We start from the raw sequence: 20264 nt of genomic DNA on the forward strand, positions 1-20264 counted from the left end.
GAATCCATCACACGAAAGGGCTGGCAGCAGCCCAGAGGGTCAGCCTGCCCCACCCAAAGGCGCCAGTCAGGGCTCTACCTAACTGGACCACAAGGACTGTTAAAAACCTAATCCTTGGGGAAGTTATTTGCTGGGTCTCACTCACCCCCTCGGGGTGCTTTCTCAATCCTTGTGGTCAGGAAACATTCTCTGATTGATAACTCTATGGAGTCTACCCAGGATGGCCCAGGATTCCCGTCCTTGAATCACAGTCCCAACTCTCGCTCATTTGCAGGGTGAGCTTTGTCTTGCTTCACTTTTCTGGGCCTTAATTATCTCACCTAGGAAATAGGTTTCTTGAGAAAACCTGCGCTACCTCAGAAATGAAGTCTGGCTTTGAGGAAAATGAAGATCAGGCTACCCGCCCCCCCCAATTTACGAACACAGTATTTATTCATAAAACAGTTGTTAAGAGGTGCCATTCTAGATGCTTTGAGTGGGAGTGAGAAGTCAGACACTATTCCTGCCCTGAAGAAGCTTGAAGTCCAGCAGGAGAGACGGCCATGAAAAGAATTAATAAAACTTCAGGGTAGGCAGGAGTAAGGGTTATAATACAAGTGACCAACATAAGTCTTCAAAGAACAAATGACTCATTTTGATTGGGTGACAAAAGGAGGCTTAAGAGATGAAAGGACATGGGGTGCCTGGGTGGCTCAGTCAGTAAAGCGTCCCACTTCGACTCAGGTCATGATCTCACAGTTCATGGGTTCGAGCCCCGCATCAGGCTCTGGGCTGACAGCTCAGAGCCTGGAGCCTGCTTTGGATTCTGTGTCTCCCCCTCTCTCTCTACCCCTTCCCTGCTCAGGTGCTCTCTCTCTGTGTCAAAAATAAAATAAAACATGAAAAAATTAAAAAAAAGAGAGATGAAAGGACATGAAGAGAAAAAGAGGCACTTCAGCAAATACCATTAGCGTGCAAGATGACTGCGTGAAAGGCCCAGAAAAATAATATTCTGTAAATGAGAGATGACCTATTGTTAAGCTTTGTACCAAAAAGAGAACTTCAATTGTACCTATCCCCTGTTTAACGTGTTGTTTCATTGGGGGATTTACCTATATTTATGTTTATATTTATACATCCCTCCCTTTCCGTTAACCTCAGCTGGGAAGAGTTTTTCAAAAATTGGCCCTTGCATAGAGTCACTGGAAGAGTTTATTAAAAATAGAGACTCTCTGGTCCCCACCAGACCCTCAGAATCTCTGGAGGATCTCTGAGTCTGCATTTTCAACAAGCTTCCTTGTGGTTCTTATGCATATTACAAACTGAGAGCCAAAGGCAAAATCCTTACCACTGACTTGTCAGTGTGAGATAAGACCAGTAGCCGTTTGGAAGTGGGGGGGTGGGGGGTGGGGGGCCAGGAAGAGGGAAAGGCCACTAGCCATGGGAAATACAATCATCTGTTCCTTGTCACCAGTGCCCAAACTCCACTTGAAGGGCCTCGCCCACCTGCACATGACCACGGGTTCAATCCCACATTCACACCTCTCTTTTAGACTCTAGTAATAGAAAATAGTCTGCAAACTAGATCCATTATCTAAATATTATATTAAATACATACATACATATTGTGTGTGTGTGTGTGTGTGTGTGTGTATAACCTACCACAGTCAAGGAATAATAATTTGTTCTGATTAATCAAATATTCCAACTAAGAGTTAATACCCATGGCTAGCAGAAGTTCATCAATTTTCAAAGAACTCCAGAGCAATATAAGACATCTAACTTCAAAACCATCTGGAACATAATTTAATTTTTTGTTCATTTTTTTTAAAAAGTGTTTTTCCAATCTCATAGTGCCTCAGGCCATTATTAACATAAATGCTCAATAAATATGTGCTGAGTTTAATGACCATCAATCATTTTCCTCCTTCAGGGAATACCATGTATTCCCTCTCACTGGTACTAAGGTAAATGAATACTGATTCTCTTTCTACTCCTACCACCATCAGAAGGGATCTGAGGATGTACACAAGAGCCATTAATTCAGAGCTGGGGGTTCAGAGATTGAGAGGTGTTAGTTTCACTATACCATCACATTTTATGTTTAGTTTATGAACCCAGTATAAATTCACCCTTAATTTAAAGGCTGCGTTATTAAGATATATTGCAATAACCTGTCAGCGTAACTATCTCCAGTGAAAAAGCCTTAAGATGTTCAAAGTATATATTACGTTGAACCACAAAAATTGCTGTTTCTGAAGGTCAACACCAAGGATCAAAATTTTCATATGCTTCAATCAAACACCAAAATCTGAGAACCCTGTATGTCTGTAACTTGACCAAATAGTGTGTAAATTACTTTAAGCAAGTTTCTCTTTGCCCTTGTCCAGTGTATGCTTTATATAAAACAAATATATATATATATGTATATATACACACACACACATATATATATATATATATGTATACACACATACATACATATATATATATATATTTTTTTTTTTTAATAAATCCCAACTATTCCCCTACATGCACACACACAAGCATTCACAACAAAAAGGAAGCCACTGCTCTCTGGTATATACATTCCCAGCACATCCCAGTAAGGAGGAAGAAGGGCTACTTCCTCCAACAGAAACCACTCCTGGACTAATAAGACTTGGAAAAAATGGCACATTCTTGCCCCCATCCCAGCCATTCAGCTCTTCCCCAAATTCCCTCTTAGGGGAAAAGGAATTTCCATCCCAGTGCTCACCTATGTGCTAATGGGACTGTGAGCCAACCTCTGGTGGGTCCCACTGGGCACGGAACCACCATTTCACATGTGCTTGAAAACAGGAAATCACCACATCGCAATTGCAATTCCAATAGCCCCCATTCCCCCCAAGGAGCATGAACACAGGTACACGGCCGCTCTCGAGTGGGAGAATATCTGATTAATCTTTCACGTCCTCTCATTCAGGAAAATAGTATCCCCACCGAGACCAAGAAACACTGCTCTGTGAGATGTCTTGATGCTACTGCTTTTATACTATAAATCCACAAGGCAGGAGACAGCCAGCAGGCTGTGAGGGCCTCTAGGATTTGTGAATTTCTGAAAGGTAAAGGGATGGAATGAAGCAGTCAAATTCGGCACAGCAAGGCTTTCCCGGAGGCAGAAGCTTCAAGCACCACAGACCACAGACACAATGCAGGTGCATCTGACCCAAGAGGGAGCAACTGTCATATCTCCCCTCAAATAGTTCTGCTTAAGGAGAAAATGAAATAGAAAAGGAATCCCCCCCGCCCACCCCATTCCGGTTTTTTCCAGTAAGAAGCTCTAAGAATAAATACGAAAAAGAATGCAGATGTCATTACTTTGCTCGCTAAAAAGAAAGCAGTGAGGGGTTAAAGGAATCTTAATGCCATTGCTGGGGTCCACAGATTTCTCAAAGAGGAACCTAGGAAAGATAGGTTTTAAAAAAAAAAAAAAGCAATGTTTACAGAGAAAGAGGAAAAGAATTAAGATAAAGATGCCAAAAATGCTTCTCACCGAGGCCCAAAGAAATACAAGAACAGCTTTGGCCTTCTGGTTTTCATGCCTTTTTTTCTGTGGTCCAGGCCCAGGCTCTCTCGGAATAGTTTCCTGAGGTCATCCTCAGATGAAAAGGACCAAGCAACACAACCAAAAAGGCCCACCGCACAGGCTTGAAAAATAAGACGCTCAGCCTAGGCCTGATGGCCTAGGCAGCCATGAAGAACCATCTAGCCAAAATCCATTTAGCTGACCAAGAATACAAGAGTTATTTGGGAAATGCCTGTTTTTTTTAAGTCAAATGGAATGGCTGTTATCTCTATTATTTTTATTATTATCTCTATCATTCTCTTTGAAGTGTCTCTGGGGTACCATCACTCAGGCTGCAGGCCCTTTCCCAGAGTGATTTTATGGTTATTCCATCAAAGGCGGGCGTTTGGGGCACACACTGTAGTCAGTGAAGATGTCACTTGTCCCGCCCCCTTATTTTCTCTTGTTAAGTTACCTGCGTGAAACCTTCTAACTGCCATTCAGGTTACAGACCTACCTTTGAACTTCTCATTTGGCAGATCTGGGTTAGTACCACCCATCACCTAACATTTAAAAAAAGAAAAAAAAAAAAAAACCTCATTACACTACACAACATGTACGTACAATAAGGCCTTTGTCCTTAAAAGAAAAACATAATTTTCAACAGAGTCAGCTCCCAGAAGCCAAGGGAGCTAACATCCAAAACCCAATATAAACATTAGGGCTTGTGTCAGGGTTTCGGAGCTCCAGCCTCACTAAAAGGGGAGGAAATGACCCAGACCAGCAGCTACAAGGATGGGGGAAGCATTTTTCATTGTGACTTTTGAGAGCAGGAGTGAGATAATCCCAGATCCTTCCCTCTCACACCTCCTGTATTGTCACACACATTGCTGCCTTTGACAGCAGGATATTTCTATAAGAGAGAATGTTCCTTTTGTCACAAAGAAAAGCAGGTCTTAATGTCTATAGGACTCTAAATTTTCAAATGTGAGTACATTCTTTCAAAGGGAAAAGTGTGTTTTTGTAATGATTATTTAGGATGTCTTTTATAGAGAGGGCTGACCTTCTGTGACAAACTCTCTGGGAGAATCATGTTCTGGAACTTGGAGTTCCATTCTTGGGGGTGGGGGGGAACTAGCCCAAGTGTTAACAACCCAAACTATAAACAGGAAACTCCAGCCTGACTCCTACTTAAGTCCCAAGGTTGCGGACCTCTCGCTGAAGCTATGGGGCTTGCAGAGATGACTGGACAAGGTTCTTAGACTTGCAGACTTCATCTCCTAAGACATAAATTCACCCAGGTAACCGCACTACAACACAGAGCATGTTGTTGAAGAGAAGACAACAAGCACGGTCCACGGAGTTGATGGGACCACTGGCTGCAAACTACAAAGCCGCGTGGATTTGTAGGGCCCACGTGTCAAATCCAGTCATATCAGTGAATCTGGGATTAGCCTGTAAAGGATGAGGCCCCCCACCACGGGCATGCATGAGTGACTGTGCTTGGTCAGAGTCACCCTCTCAATTGGAGGGGACTCAGGAGTGCCAGGCTCAGAGGGTCCACTCAGTAATTAAGTTTACATTTTTGCCTCCCACCTGCCACCTCCTGACTCAACGGCAAGTGTCGAAAAAGGACAACTAGGCCTCACCGTGAAGGCCACATTGTGATTAGTTGTCTGTAGACGGGCACCAATGAAGGAGGTGAACTTTTGAAGATGAAAAACAGAGAAGCAACTCGTCTTCCTAAGCCCCGAATACGACCAGCATTTTCCATCTTTTATCAGAAAAGATAGCAGTCACCTCTACTGAAGTTCCACTGTCTACCTGACAGTAATTCACAGTAAACATATTACATAAGTGTAGACAAAAATTTAAATAAAGGGGCGCCTGGGGTGTTCAGCTGGGTGGGCGTTCAACTTTTGATTTATTTCAGCTCAGGTCATGATCTCACAGTTGGGAGATGGAGCCCCGCGTGTTCAGGCCCTGCGCCGGGCATGGGGCCTGCTTAAGATTCTCTCTCTCCCTCTCCCTCTCTCTCTCTTTCAAAATAAATTAAGATTAAAAACTAAAAAAAATGAAATAAAAACAGTCCATTTAATCGCTTCTTAAAAGCACTGTAGAGGGAGTGACTGCACAGCACTTAAATAGTGGCAGTATCATTTTGGAGGTGCTTACCATATTCCAAACCCTGTTTTAAGAACTTTACATGTTTTAGCCCACAGTTCTGACCAAGGCCCTATGATGAACACAAAGAGACACAGAAAATTAGGCAACTCACACAAAGTCTTACAAGCCAACAGTAGGAGTAGACTTAGGAATCCCTACACTATTGTTCTCAAAAAAATATACACATTAAATCATCTGCTAAAAGCTGGTTTATGGCACACACTTCACTTTCTTCTATTCAGGTTCTTACCCTTAATAATTCCATTCACACTGTTATGCAAAGGTCTTTCACAAACATCAGTACGTCTAACCCACACGTATCACCTCAGATAATGGCTCCAGTCAACAGATTCGGGCCTGCGTTATTATTCCTCTTTAGAGATGAAGCTGCTGGGTACACAGACCATTGCGATTTGCCCAGAACTCACGACTAAGGCTCAGAGAGTACAAGTCACCTGCTTAGCGATGCACAGCTACCAGGTGGCCCCCGTGAGACTTGAACCCAGGATTTCAGACACCAGGGCTGCCACTCCACAGCTATACTTCAATGACAAAGCAGATATTGAAAATTCAGGGAAGAAAGAAAATATTTTTCCTGAAGACCTAGCTTAGGGATTAAATTATATCATAATATTTTTAAAGCACCATTAACAGTTTAATAGAGCAAACTTGAAAGTTCATAATGGTAAGATTTTATATTAGCCAGGCTCTTTTATATTGTTGCTCTTATTCATTAAAAAAAAAGAAAAAAAAAAGCCTCAGTGTGGTCTTGTCCATTTTGCCCTTAACTATAGAAACATTCCAAAGATGTTTGGAAAAGTATATTACTTTTATCCACGAAATTAGTTTTGTTTTGGTACCTTTTAAAATTTCTTGTGGTATTTAACACTTTTGCTAAGATCTTTCCAAATCAAAGTTTGGAAAATTTGTGATTTTTGCAGTAAATTTTCAGAATCGCTACAGCAATCTTAGCTTTGGATTTCTATCAAATGGGGTTCCACCAAATTCCATCTATGATGAATTCGATTCCATGTGAAATGTGCAACAGGTACCAGAGAGGTGCGCACCATCACTGACTGTTTCAAATAGTTCGGTAAGATGATGAGAAAGGTCCTTCTTCGATATTCTCCTAGAATCTTCAGACTAACATTGCAAAATTTAATACCCCTGGTCTTTCTGTTCTTCAAACCTCTTCTGCCTTGGCCTGCACTTTGCTGGCTCTGCTCCTTCTTCTATAACTACTCAGTCTCTGCCATGGGTTTCTACACTTCTCTACCCTTCTCTTATTTTTTTTTTAATATGAAATTTACTGTCAAATTGGTTTCCATACAACACCCAGTGCTCATCCCAACAGGTACCCTCCTCAGTGCCCATCACCCATCCTGTCCTCCCTCCCACCCCCCATCAACCCTCAGTTTGTTCTCAGTTTTTAAGAGTCTCTTATGTTTTGGCTCCCTCCCTCTCTAACCTTTTTTTTTTTTTCCTTCCCTTCCCCATGGTCTTCTGTTACGTTTCTCAGGATCCACATAAGAGTGAAAACATATGGTATCTGTCTTTCTCTGTATGACTTACTTCACTTAGCATAACATTCTCCAGTTCCATCCACATTGCTACAAAGGCCATATTTCATTCTTTCTCATTGCCACGTAGTATTCCATTGTGTACATAAACCACAATTTCTTTACCATTCATCAGTTGATGGGCATTTAGGCTCTTTCCATAATTTGGCTATTGTTGAAAGTGCTGCTATAAACATTGGGGTACAAGTGCCCCTATGCATCAGCGCTCTTGTATCCCTTGCCTACCCTTCTCTTAAATACAACCCTTCTTCTAATTACTCTTATAGGCCCCTTTATGGAAAGCTCGGCGTATACAAATAATTTATTACCAAAGTTTTGAAGTGTATTTCAATGTAGACAGCTGTTCAATGTAGAATTCAATGTAGAATTGCTGTTCTCTGGTCCGGATTTCTCTTCTGAGCCTACTGGGCTTTTCCACTTGGAAAATCCATATCCAGGCCAACTCATCAGGTCTAAACTCAAGACATGCACCCATGTCAGTAACCTCTTCTCTTCTACATGGTCTATGCCACTGACTAGAACTCTCAAAATTCCCTTTAATTCACCCCACCCCCCACTTATGTTTTACTGCCAAGTGCTAGCAACATGAGCTCTAAACTTCCTCTGCAAGTCTTGGGGTCTCAGCACACTGGTGCGCTTTTTTTAAGGTGAGCTACCCAATTTTGATTATTGCCTGAAATTTGTGCTACCACTGACAGTAGATACTATCATGGTAATATCTACCAGATGTAGTAATTTGCCAAACGGGTCAAGCAACAGGATAGAGCAAAAATGGAATTTTGAAAGTAAGCTCTGGGAAGCACACTATTCCATTCAGGTGACTGCACCCTGCTCTCAAGACAGTAAGTGATTAGCAAAGTGACTGCTACAGAGACACCATAGCATTTCATGCCACTTGAATGACACTGTATTTTATTACTGTCTTGCTGGGCGTGGCTTGGAGTCTTTTAATCCACATATTCTAGAACTGGAAGGTGGTTAAAGAAATTCAGAAGAACAAGCGACGTTGGTTTACCCCAACATCTTCTTCCATTCTCACTGCCCCTTCTACTCCAGGCTGCTTGCTCTCGACTGACCACAACAGATCCCTAGAGTCTACTGTCCAAACTCCAGCCTTGTCACACTGGAAACATCCCCACAAAAGCTCCTAGAGGCATTTATAAAAAACACATCTTACTGTGTCATGTGGCTGCACCAATATAGAAATCCCACCCCCTACCCCCCAATTACATGAGTGAAACCGATCTCCTTATTATTGCCCTCAAGGTTCTCCCCTGGCTGGTTCCCACCAGGCTTTCTAGCTTCAGCTTCTATCAGAGCTTCAGGCCCTCAGGACTCTGCCATTTCCACGATTCCCAGGCACACACTCCTCTGTGCCTTTCCTTCAACAATGCCTTGCCACAACAAGCTTTCCTCTACCCGTCGAGGTCCCAGATAGTCCAGTCAGATTTCAATTACAGCTGCCCCAGCTCGGGTTCACGTCTATTATAGTGCTTTTCTGTCACTCCTGTGGAACTTATTTATGCATGTGTCTTTCTCCCCCATTAGACTGTGGGCAAGGGTCTGTCCTATTGGTCTTTGCCTCCCCAAGGTGCCCAACCAACACAATGCTTCAAACACAGAAAAGGCTAAAAATAATAAAATAAAATGGAAGGGGAGAATGAAGTGTGGAGAGAAGGAAGAAAGAATAATATTATTGAAATTATAACCTGCTATCCCTAGTGCTTTGAATACTGTTTTATAGAATTAGAACTGGGAATCGAGAGGTCTTAAAATACACACTCAGCTCATTTGCTGATCTTAACTAAGTTCAACAAGCACACTTGACCTCCCGGTACCGTGAAAGGTGGTGTTATTCGTATTCTTTTTATCACAAAAGAGTCAATATACCATCAGCTGGACAGAAGTGCCACAGAAGAGGGTGCGAAAAAGTGATATCCTTTATTTGTTCAACAAATTTTTTATGAACGGACCTTTTTTTCCATTGTTTTGCCTTGCCTGGCTTTTCTGATTCTCCTGCCTTCGCCATAGCTGTATCCCAGTCTACAGAAGGGCTCCCCTTCTTCAGCATTATTTCCTAGACTTAAAACACAGTTCACTGTTGATGCGCAGTTGAAAGACCAGAGACTATGTTTAAAATGGGATGTGGACGAGATGGGAATGAGGTAGGGGAGCACACGACTAAATGGGCGGCAAAAACCCACTCAGGTCTGGAACGGGGTTGAGAGACTTCCACGAGGCGGGCCAGGAAAATCCCCATGTTGCCAGACCACTAGGCAGTTTTTCCAGAATTACAGCGCTCCTGAGTCCCAACTCTATCCCTCTGCCAATAAAAGTACAAGTGAAGGTGACCCCACAGGCATAGAGATGTAAATACTCTGCAGAAAAACGAGGCCCCTCTTCCATGGAAAGTTTTTTTAGTGTTTAATGGAGAGCAAGGGGAAAACTTATACCAGGGCTCACAGACCACTGGACCAATAAGGAAGCAGCCTAGATCGGCCCAGTCCAAGTCTGGAGGGATAGAAAACCCCACAAATGTTCCTGACTTAGCCCCGTTCATTCATAGCGATGGGTGGGCTTGGCATCATTATCCCCATGCTGCTTCTATTTTTTTTTTTTCCCTTTTCTGATGAAACTTTGCATCCTATTCCATGTGAGGAAATACGAATTTAAACAATAACGTCATCATCAACAACAACAACAATGAATCATTCTAGAGAGCTCGCTGGATGCCAAACCCAGGGCTAAGCCTTAAATGCTGTTGTTCACTTGATTCTCAAAGCAGATCTCTGAGCTTGGTATTGACATTCATCCCACTCTCCAGATAAGGAAACCAAGCCTTGGAAATGTAAGATAGCCTTCCCAGGTTCACCACCAGTTAGAGACAGAGCCTAGATTTGAACCCAAGCCCATCTGATGCCAGATTCAAAGCTCTTTGCCAAAATATGATGCAATGCCAGACAAAAAAGCTCACTGCATTGCAGGTCTTCCTTTGAAAGGGTCTTCCAAATTCCAGACCAAAATCACTTGAACCACCCCTGAAGAGAGCCTATGTCAGCTTCACAGTGGTTGAAATAACTCTTTGAAGCTCTTGGAAGTACTTAAAGATGTCTTTAAATAGTAAACAAAGAAAAAGTAAAAAAGTAGTAAGAGCAAATTGGTTTAGTGGAGACGAAACTGGCTTCACATCCCAGTTCTGACTCTTAGTAACTATGTAACCTCAGGACATTTGCTCTGCCTCTCTTAGCCTCAGTAAAGCATGGGTAGAAATAATTGCTTCAGAGGTAGTACTATGCTAGCACAATGCTAGAAATAAGTTACTTCCCTTAAAACTGTTCTATTGAATACATTGTTCTATGGAAAGGCAATTGATCACAACACCTTCTAAACGGAAAACAAACAAACAAATCCTGATCACTTCCTTAGTGAGCATCCAAAGTGCTCGAAACACCTGTGATAAATGTGACACGAAACAATTTTCAAAAACTTAGGCAAATCTATGTATATGTGCATATACTAAGGGCAGTATCTCTCTGAACACATCTGGACTACTTCATATTTCCTTTCTCTCTCTCTCCTCACCCCCAGTTCTCTCTGTCTCTCTGTCTCTCTGTCTCTCACACACACACACACACACACACACAAATGAAATCCTGATGTAACATTATCTCTCTCATGCTCAACATGTGCCTAACACTTGCTCAGATAATAGATATCTCTTCTCTAGCCAGTTAATTTCAACAATAAAAAAAAAAAAAACATGAGGATGTTATGGAGATAAGGCATCCCAGAGAACCGAAGATGCTGGTAGCTACTTCTTTGGTGACAGAGAACTCTTGTGATTAAAAGGTAGAAGACAGCAGACAAAGTCTCCCCTGTTCTCACCACTTGGTTGACTCTAAGACAGGTGGAGCCCGCTTCTTGTAACACCAAATTTCACGTTGCTTTTTATGAGCAGAGGGTCCATTTCTACATTGCACCTCCGGATTTAAAAGAGGAAATTTAAACCTCAGAATAATGTTTTTTGCTGAACAAAACGTATGCCAAACTAAGCTCTGACTGACTTCTGGTTTTCTGAGTCCCGGCCTCCAAAGTTTTCTCAAGTTTCCAGTACTGGGCCGAACTCATTGGCTGGTGCCATTTCCTTCTATGTGACACTTAGGTGGAAAAGGGACAAGAAGTAGGAGGGCCACCTCTAAGTCACACTTGGTGGACGTGGCGATGCCCGAAAGATCCAGAGAATTGTTTTAGATTCATTATCTGAGCATGGCTGGCTCTTATCAGCTGTACTTCAGGAAAGGCACCAATGTGTTTTCCTAGGCATTCTGGGGAAAAAAAAAAAATTCCAGCAAGCAGGGGGAAAAAAATCATACAAAACAGCAATGAGTCTGAGCCTTCCTTCCTCAGCCCCATAAAAGCCCGTTTTTTAAGGCGGAGGAAAGCCACGCTTTGCTTTCTGACTAAACAATGGAGCACTGGCATCTTTGATCTACACTGCCTACCGGATTCCCTCAATTTCATGACAGTGGTCCAACTTTCACCTTCCCCTTGAATAGATGAACTGAAGCTTTTCTGACTCCTACACTTTAAAACTATATCCATCACCAGTAACAGACAGGTTATTCTTGGATCACAGTGGATTCTGGCAAGATGCTGGGCCGAAGTAGACGAGGATAAATGAGAATACGATTATTCAGTTCTGCTTGCCGTGGCCACCGTGCCCGCTGTCATCCTCAAAATTCCCACAGAAATGAGCTCATTCCACTTTAAAACATTTCGGAGCTTAAAGGTTTAAATCAGGCCAAGTTGATTTTGTGGGGTTTTTCAGGCTTTTACACTGTAATTACATACAGGACTTCATGCCACCTACTTCCTCCCAACTGTAACATTTTACATCTTTTTTAAGCATACGTTGAGGTTAGCCTTTTTTTTTTTTTCTACATGTTATGAAATAAGATATGAACTTGTGCTCAGCTTTAGGTACCTTTCTGCCAAAAGGCTGGACCAACACAAACTAAATATGACTATTTTCTTTATCCAAAGTACAGTTTTGACTATTACATACCCTCTTAATGTACATACATAAAACCGGCTTACAACTAAAGCTCCCTGCAGGTCAGCTGAAATCATAACGAGATTTTCCTTTCATATAATGTGATTAACAAATGTTAGCTAACTGAACTCCAAAAAGACTCAAAAGAAAAAAACAAAATAACTCAAGCAGCACCGAGAAGTAAAATGATTCAACAATCTTCGTATTTTTTCCTTGCTTTTTCACACCTTTAATTAAGCAAATAGCCTGTTCCACTTGATTATAGGTAGCTGCCCTAGAGGCAGATGAAACCGAGAGCGAATTCCAGCTCTATCTACTACAATATGAACTTCACAAGCTACAAGACTCTTTAGCCTCAGTTTCGTTGCCTGTAAAATGGGGGTAGTAAAAGGTCTCAAAGGACTTTTGTGATGGCTAAATTAAATAATGCGGGCTTAGGTAAGTGCCAGCAAATAAAGTGTTTCGTAAATGTTGCTGTTACTGATATTATCTCTCTGCTAAAAATGGCTACCTTCCAACCTAAGTATACAATGCCAACCAGCCTCACTGCAGTCTGGGGTGCTTTGAAATCCAAGGACTGCAGTAGATCCCTCAGAAACTTACAAGAACATACACAAATAGAGAAGTGGCCATCCATCTATTCCTTCTCAATTTTATCAAGTCATTACAAATGTTTGGAAGCACCGACTATGACAGCTTGGGTCCCATAATCCTAAACCTCTGCAAAGGTCGGGAGAACGTATCACCGAACCTTTCAGTTCCTGAAGGAGCTCAAGACATCTTACGAATAACAAGTGAATGGGATTGCCAGAGTCAGGACTTCATGTGTTTATAAAAGGATATCTAACAGCTCTCACTCAAGGGAGATACCTTCAAATGTTGAAGATATAAATGAACTTGCTATCCTTCGGAGCTTAATCAATACTTTTTAGAATAAATAATCATTCCCACTCGAATCCCAACTGAGGCTTCTTTTCTCTTCTGATTCATTCTTTTAGCTTCAAAACAGCAGGATTCTAACAACTCTCTTATTTTCAGTAAGGCTGTGCTCTCAAAGAAAAGCACTATTTTCCACCCTAACGAGAATACTGAAAAGGGGGATTGCTCTGTGTAGAATTTTTCATAATGTTATTCGGGAACAGTTTGCAAACTGTATATTTAAACTTTATAAGTAGTAACACTGCCAAAGAGAAAAACACTATTTTCACATGTGGAGCTCCGAGCACATTTAAATGTTATTCAGTAATGTCCCCTAAAATCTTAAGAGATTAAGATAAAATAATTTACTCATTTTATACAGATAAGATCAGTGAAAAGGGAAGGTTATCACTCCCCCAACCCACCCTCCACCCCCCACTACATTTGTAAATATACAATGGAGACAAAATTTAAATGCAAAACTTCAACAGGTCATTTAGTCAAGGATCACTAACTGACTCGGCAACTGGTAAACAAAATCTAAAGAGCCCCTCTCCTGGCTCTCTTTTATTAAGGTAACAACATTTACCATCTCAGCAAATGTAATGTATTTTTACCTCTGTTTCTGTTGATTCCCTTAGTCTTCAGAACCTGATAATCATTTGATACAGACATTCACCTTCACTCATTTATCATTTTGCAACATTGACCTCATCCCTTGTCATGAGAAAGTTTGGGTAGTTTAAACCCAGATGGCTTGGCTTTCACCTAAATTGAGAAGAATCCCTTCTACGGTTCCATACAGCATGTTGATCTGTTAACTAGCAGTCATCTATCACTTTTGGGCTTTGCATTTGACTGCCTTAATGTTTTTCCAACAGGGTTTTGTGATGTGTAGTTCTTAACCAAGTTTTGCCAAAAGTGATTGGCATGTAAAACACTGTCCAGCAAATATGTTGCTCTTTGTGAGTCTATATTTCATCTCAGAAATTCGTGTTCATATAACTTAATCTCCCCCATGTGGTTACTCATTAGATCTTATCATTAAGTATTAAACCAAAATAAATGGAAACAAATTTTTTTTTAGTCTATTAGCCACTGCCAGTGTTAACGAAGCAGCTGATGGCCAAGTGTCATTCTCTGTTAAGGATAGAATGTCCTTTCTGACTCATGCTCCCAGATCAGAAATATAAAGACTGTTCTGGACATCTTAGGGTATCACAGGCAAAGAAATCCAAGATTACACCTCATCCTCATGTTTGTTCTCTGTGACTGTCACCTCTCTTTCCTCTTGTCAGGGATATCTTATCCCCGACTTTTACACTTAAACGTTATCTCATCTTCCCACTAAGACGACAGAATCAAGGCAGAAAGTGTGGTGGCACCTATGATTTGGTGGCAACAGCCATTCCGGGAACAGACAGTGCCAACGGTAATTTTATCACTGAGACGATGCCTCACAAAGCCCATCTTAATTTTATTTCTATAAGGATGATGTCAAAAATAAGAATCCCAAAGAAATTCAACTGAATTCAATTTGCCAGCTATGTGCAGTTCTGTAATGACTAAAAACCATTTTTAAGATCTGGTTATATTATTACATTTAATGGATTCACCTTGTCTAATGGAGCAATGGGCTTCACATTACCTGATCTCCATACTTACCAAGCAGACACACATTATACAAGGGTTGTCTGTGATGAATGGGATCTGGAGGACTTCACCTTCATTTTCACATTTCGCAACAGAACCTGAAGTGAAGGGGAAAATTCAATCTCACTGAATGGCATTATTGCAAACATTTAAATTTTTACCCTAATCCTTTTTGAAGCAACTACCCAGATTCAGAAATCTCTAATGAGTTTTAAATTATCAAACTCAACAAAACCAAATCCCCCCAGAAATAATTATTTTAAATAATTTTGAGATTTAAAAAAAAAAAAAGCCTGTCATATATAAACAGATTTTCTGCTCTCAGATGACTTAAGTACAAATCCAAGTATTTCACTGACTCTTTAATACTCCTCCTCCTTGATGAAGGTATTTCAACTAAACACATATCCCCATGTGCGCAAAAAAAAAAAAAAAAAAATCAAAGTGGACATTAGGGCAGAACAAAATTCAGGACTGTGGCAATGAACAGGCCTTTCTATGAATCTGCCTCATATAATCTTGAGTTTAAATCACTTTTTGAAACAATCTTCTTTCCTCCTCTCTTAGAAACGGACTCAATATTTTCTTTTCTGCACCAGGTGTCAGTAAAGTATGTCCTTCAGAACAGTAGCTGAGGTCTTCACCTGCCTGAAAGCACATCATTATTATATCCTGCTGGTATTACCCTTTTAAAATATGACAGTTTCTTTAAATTCAAAGTCTGGAGTGCCAGTGTTTTAAAAAGCACTCCTTACACAGAAGCTATATCGGAACCTTGTAGCGTGAGAAAGAAGGGTATGTGGAAACGGCGCAAATGTTTTTCCTTAATACGTCCATGAAGGGAAGAGATCAAAACAAGGGTTGGGGCAAACAATAAAAATAAAGAAATTTCTCAAATTCCAATAGAATTTCTCTTGATGCTAACAGCTTCTCAGTCCTCCATCCCTTAACCTACTCACTGCCTTCCCACCCCTTAACACGGCGGGCTTCGCTTCATCCCCACCGGCCAGCGAGTGGCAGGCGCCAAGGTGCTTGCTCCCCACCCTCCGGTCTCCCGGGCGAGACAGTGCCTCGGCTCCCAGGTACCAAGCCTGCGTCCGGGAGGGCCGGTCCCTCCCGCCCCCTCCCCTACCTGTCAAGAAGGAGGAAGCCAGAGACATGGGGACCCCCGAGCAATTGAGCAGCAGCAAGACGCAGCAGGTAATCCCGGGCGAGCGCCGGCAGGGACGCTCAGCCAGAGCCCTGACGCCGGAGAACCAGAGCATCGTCACCTGGAGGGAATCCCGGGCGACTGCAGGTCCCGCGCCGCCGCCTCTGCTCCGCTACCGCCGCTCGCAGTCAAAAAGGGCTCTCAGCCGGCGAGTCGGGAGACAGTCCGCGAAGGAGGGAGGCGGGCGCCCGGGAGGGGGGACTCGGGGGGGGGGGGAAGCGAGGGGTGAGGGGCGCCAGGGAGGAGGGGTCCTGCGGCCAGGCTCCTCCAATGCGGTTTTTTTTTTTTGTTTTTTTTTTTTTTTTAGGGAGTTGCTCACAGTGGCTTAGTCGTCGGCCCCCCTACGCCAGAGATGGGGCCGGGAGGAGGGGACGGCGGAGCAGCCGGAGATAGGCCGAGAGGAGAGGCTGCGCTGCCGACTGCGCACCACCGCTCCGCCGCCGCCGCCCGGGCTGCAGCTACTGCCCCGGGCGCTGCCGCCGCAGCCGCGTCTTCCACTCATGCACTCCCCACCTCCCGCCGGCCCCGCCGGCTCTCCGTCCGGCCGGCGCGCGCGCACGCTCCCGTGCCCAAGACGGGGGCGCACCGGCCGCCTCCCGGAACCCGCTGGGGGCGCCCGGGTGCAGGAACCCCGCGCCCCGGACACGTCTCAGCCGGGCGTCCAGCCCGCTCCCCAGCCCCTCCAGGGAGGCCGCCGGCCCCGGGTCGCGGATCCGAGCCGGGCAGGCGTGTCTCCACGGCCCGGCGCGCTCGGTGCCTCCTCCCTTTCCCGGGGAAACCCTCCCTTAACGGGGAATGCCACACCGCTTCTGCTCACGCCCGGGTGCCCCAACCTTATGAGAGAGCAGAAAATGGGGCGAAGGGGCGCCTCACCACCCTGCTGTCTCCCAGGTGCCCCAGCTTTGGGAAGGAGCGACAAACGGGGCGCAGGAGGGGCCCAGCAACTTTTCACTCCCGGCTTTGCTTCCCTCTGGCGGGGGCGCGGCAGTGGACTGCCGGGCTGAGCGGACACAGGGGCGAGGCACCTCCGACATCAGTGTTCCGTGCTTAAGTGTCTGCTCGTGGTGACATTAGGGAGGACACAAGTTGAAACGACAGGCAAGGTCGATTAATAAAAGCACAGAGGCGAACGCTTTTCGCCCTTAAAAAAGAACAGTCGCTCCAAGACTCCTCCCTTCCAACCTCTGGCGCACAGGGGCGGGGAGGTGCCGTTTGACTAATCATTCATTCAGCCGCGAAGGAGGGAGGGACGCGCCGGGCGGCTTATCTCTGGCGGGGGGCGCCACCGGGGACTCCGCAGCTCGCAGCTCTGTCGCCGCCGCAGCCTCGCGGCGCCCTTCTTGCCTCTGCAGCCCTGGGTGTCGGCGAGTCCGGCACGCCCCGCGGATACCTCCGCCCGATTCGCGGCCTCCTGCCCAAGCAGTAGCACCCAGCCTCTGCTCAAAGAGGGATTGCAATGGAGAAGAATTTTTGTAACCAAATTGTGAAGGCGCGGGGTGGGATTTAGGGCACATTTAGCTTGGGCTGGAAGCTGATAATCAGCTGTCTTCGGAGTTCACCGTGGGTTGCCGGCTTCCTCCCCCCAAGAATGGAAACTGGGTCCCGCGCGCCCATCCTCCTGGCAGACCCGCCTGGGAGGATCCCCAAGACAATCTTTGCCTAGCCAAGCACTTTTCTTAGCGGGACGCACTTAGTCTCCCGGCGAAGTGGGTTGTCTGCAGCCCCAGAAACCAAATCTTTGGAAATGAATTAGTCTGTTTGCTAATACATTTAGTCTAGTTCCATCTTATCCCCTCCGCGCTTGGGCCGGAATGAAGGGTGCTGTTTATGTGTTTTCATGTTTTTAATGCAGCATTGCCCACGTCCCGCACATCAAGCAGCTGATTGGAGCACACTGCTCCGACAGGGAAAAAATAAGGGAAGGGAGAGCTGTCATTAGCCTAGCACGCTCCATTTCCCTCTCAAAACAGGTTTTTAGTATAAAAGTTAAAAGAAAAGAAAGATGATGTGTGGCTCTTTTGGGGGTCCCCCCTCCCTCACCAAAAAACCGGCCGTGGCCAGGCAGCTTCTTGAAAATCAGAATGTGTTTAACGTATTTAACCATAAAGAGGGAAACTGTAAGAAACAAAAACCCTCCAAACCCAATCTTACCTCCCAATTCATAGTGACTGATTAAAAAATAAAATAAAAACTTTTATTACTAGATAAGCACAATCCGTTGAAACCACTATCTTCTCAATCTAAAAAGATTCTCTCTGCATGGGGTTTTTAGAAAAAGATGTTAATCACAACTTAACTAGGGAAAAACAGAATAATGGGGAGACTGAGAGACCTTTTATTGCTGCAGACTTAAGCAGTGGATTTGGATAAACACATATTAAGGAACCAGAGGAAATTTGAAGAAGGCCTGTGAGTTGCTCTGATGTGCCTTCTCTGGCACCAGCCACACACCCTCAAAGGTTTGCATGACGAAATTCTTCATGATGGAATCTAGGTGTGTGTGGCCTTTGTCTAACAAGGGGCGTGGTGATTGGGATGCATTGAAACCCTCTCTGTAGGTACAAATCCAAAAACCACCTGAAAAACATTTTCATCTGTCTGGAAGTTTACGAATGTGAAAGATGTACAGAAGCCTTTGGCAAACCCTACTCCCCAAAGCATCCGACTCCCCAAAGGACTTACCAGAATGTTCCTGCACACATTCATTGCTGCTGCTGCTGCTGCTACCCCTTCAAGTGAAGGTCTATCAGCTGCCAGTTGGTCTCTATCTACACAAAGCTGAGATATTCCAGGGTCCAAAAAGAAAGAAAAGAAGGCCTCATTGAATGACACATAAAATCTGCTTTCACAATTAAAACAAATGGTGGTACCACCCAAATCCCAAAATGCTCTTGAGGGAAATCGAAAGAAGACAATGAATGTTTAGCTTTGTTTATAGCATTTTTCAAGGAAAGGAGGTAATGGGGCTCAAAGACTATTGCTTAACTCATGACCCATTCCATTCTCAGATAAAGTGCTGTCTCGTCCTCTTTACAATAAAATATATCACCTAATCTTACTAAAAGGAAATCAGGCCTGTGGTAGGAGAAATTCTCCTCATCTCTTGCAAAACTGTGATACTGAAGTTGCAGTGAAAAATCCAACTAATATATAATTTAGCCAAAGAGATGATATCAACCAGCATCCTAAAAATAGAAACAAACAGATCCATCAAAAAGGCAGCAGGGTAAAGGGATAGTGATACCAACCACTAGGGAGGGCCGAAAGTATTCCATAAATGTGTGAAGGTTTTGCTTTATAAAAGACATCAGGCTACGCCTTTTAGACTTGATAAGGATAAGGGGTGGTGCTTCTAAGGAGTTTACCATCTAGTGAAGGAGATAAAGCATGTTTGTAAATGAAGGCAGTACAAGGTAGGAATGAATGTGGAAGTTTCCCCTTGTCTGCAGACTCTCAGTGGGTGCCTAAAAGCACAGATAGTACTAAACCCTATATATACTATGTTTTTTCCTACACACACTATGATAAAGTTTAATTTACATTAGGCACAGTAAGAGATTAACCATAACTAATAATAAAATCAGACAATTATAACAGTATACTCTCATAAAATTCTGTGAATATGCTCTGTCTCAATATCTTATGGTACTATATGCACACTTCTTTTGCTGAGGCGGGCTGATAAAACACCTATGCGATGAGATGAAGCTAGGTGAATGACGCAGGCTTCATGACTTAACTTAGGCAACTACTGACCATCTGATGATTCGTCAGAAGGAGGGATCATCTGCTTCAGGATCTCAATTGACCACTGGCAACTGAACCTGCAGAGAGCGAAACCACAGATCAAGGGGCATGACTGTGTAAAAGGAGGCGATAACATGCCCTGCTGTGGAAGTTTAAAGAAAGAAGAAATTGAGCTTCCTGGAGGAAGTGGCACAGGAGCTGAGCCTTGAAAAAAGGGGAAGCTTTAGTAGAGGAAGCGCAATCTGGCAAGAGCAGAGAGTAACAGCCAGGAGTCACGTGGTTGATAGAGAATGGGGAGCAGCCACCCAGTTGGCTCTATTTGTTGGTCGAGCAGGAGCTGTGGGAAACCTGGGAAATCATGAGGAATCTACCAGCAGCACTTAAAGAGTCCACCCCTGATGAGCAATATAA

The 20264-nt window shown here is 43.7% G+C and overlaps 1 protein-coding gene across 4 annotated transcripts in view; it reads right to left on the reverse strand.

Annotated features, from left to right (window-relative positions):
• The window catches only part of BMPER (BMP binding endothelial regulator), a 250671-nt gene extending 231751 nt beyond the window's left edge, over window positions 1-18920 (reverse strand). Inside the window, exons 1-2 of one of the 4 annotated variants that reach the window (XM_027075245.2) lie at window positions 16029-17538; window positions 14909-14994 (exon numbers count right to left, since the gene is read on the reverse strand). In XM_027075245.2, coding sequence (XP_026931046.1) covers window positions 14909-14994; window positions 16029-16161 — 219 coding nt within the window. In that variant the 5' untranslated portion in view covers window positions 16162-17538. Of the gene's footprint in view, window positions 1-14908; window positions 14995-16028; window positions 17539-18788 lie in introns of those variants that run through there. The other 3 variants (XM_053218245.1, XM_015065034.3, XM_027075243.2) reach the window with 3 other exon arrangements.
• Between the last annotated feature and the right edge of the window lie 1344 nt (window positions 18921-20264).

This window comes from Acinonyx jubatus, chromosome A2 (genome assembly GCF_027475565.1).
Source record: "Acinonyx jubatus isolate Ajub_Pintada_27869175 chromosome A2, VMU_Ajub_asm_v1.0, whole genome shotgun sequence".
In the NCBI taxonomy this organism is placed as follows: Eukaryota; Metazoa; Chordata; class Mammalia; order Carnivora; family Felidae; genus Acinonyx; species Acinonyx jubatus.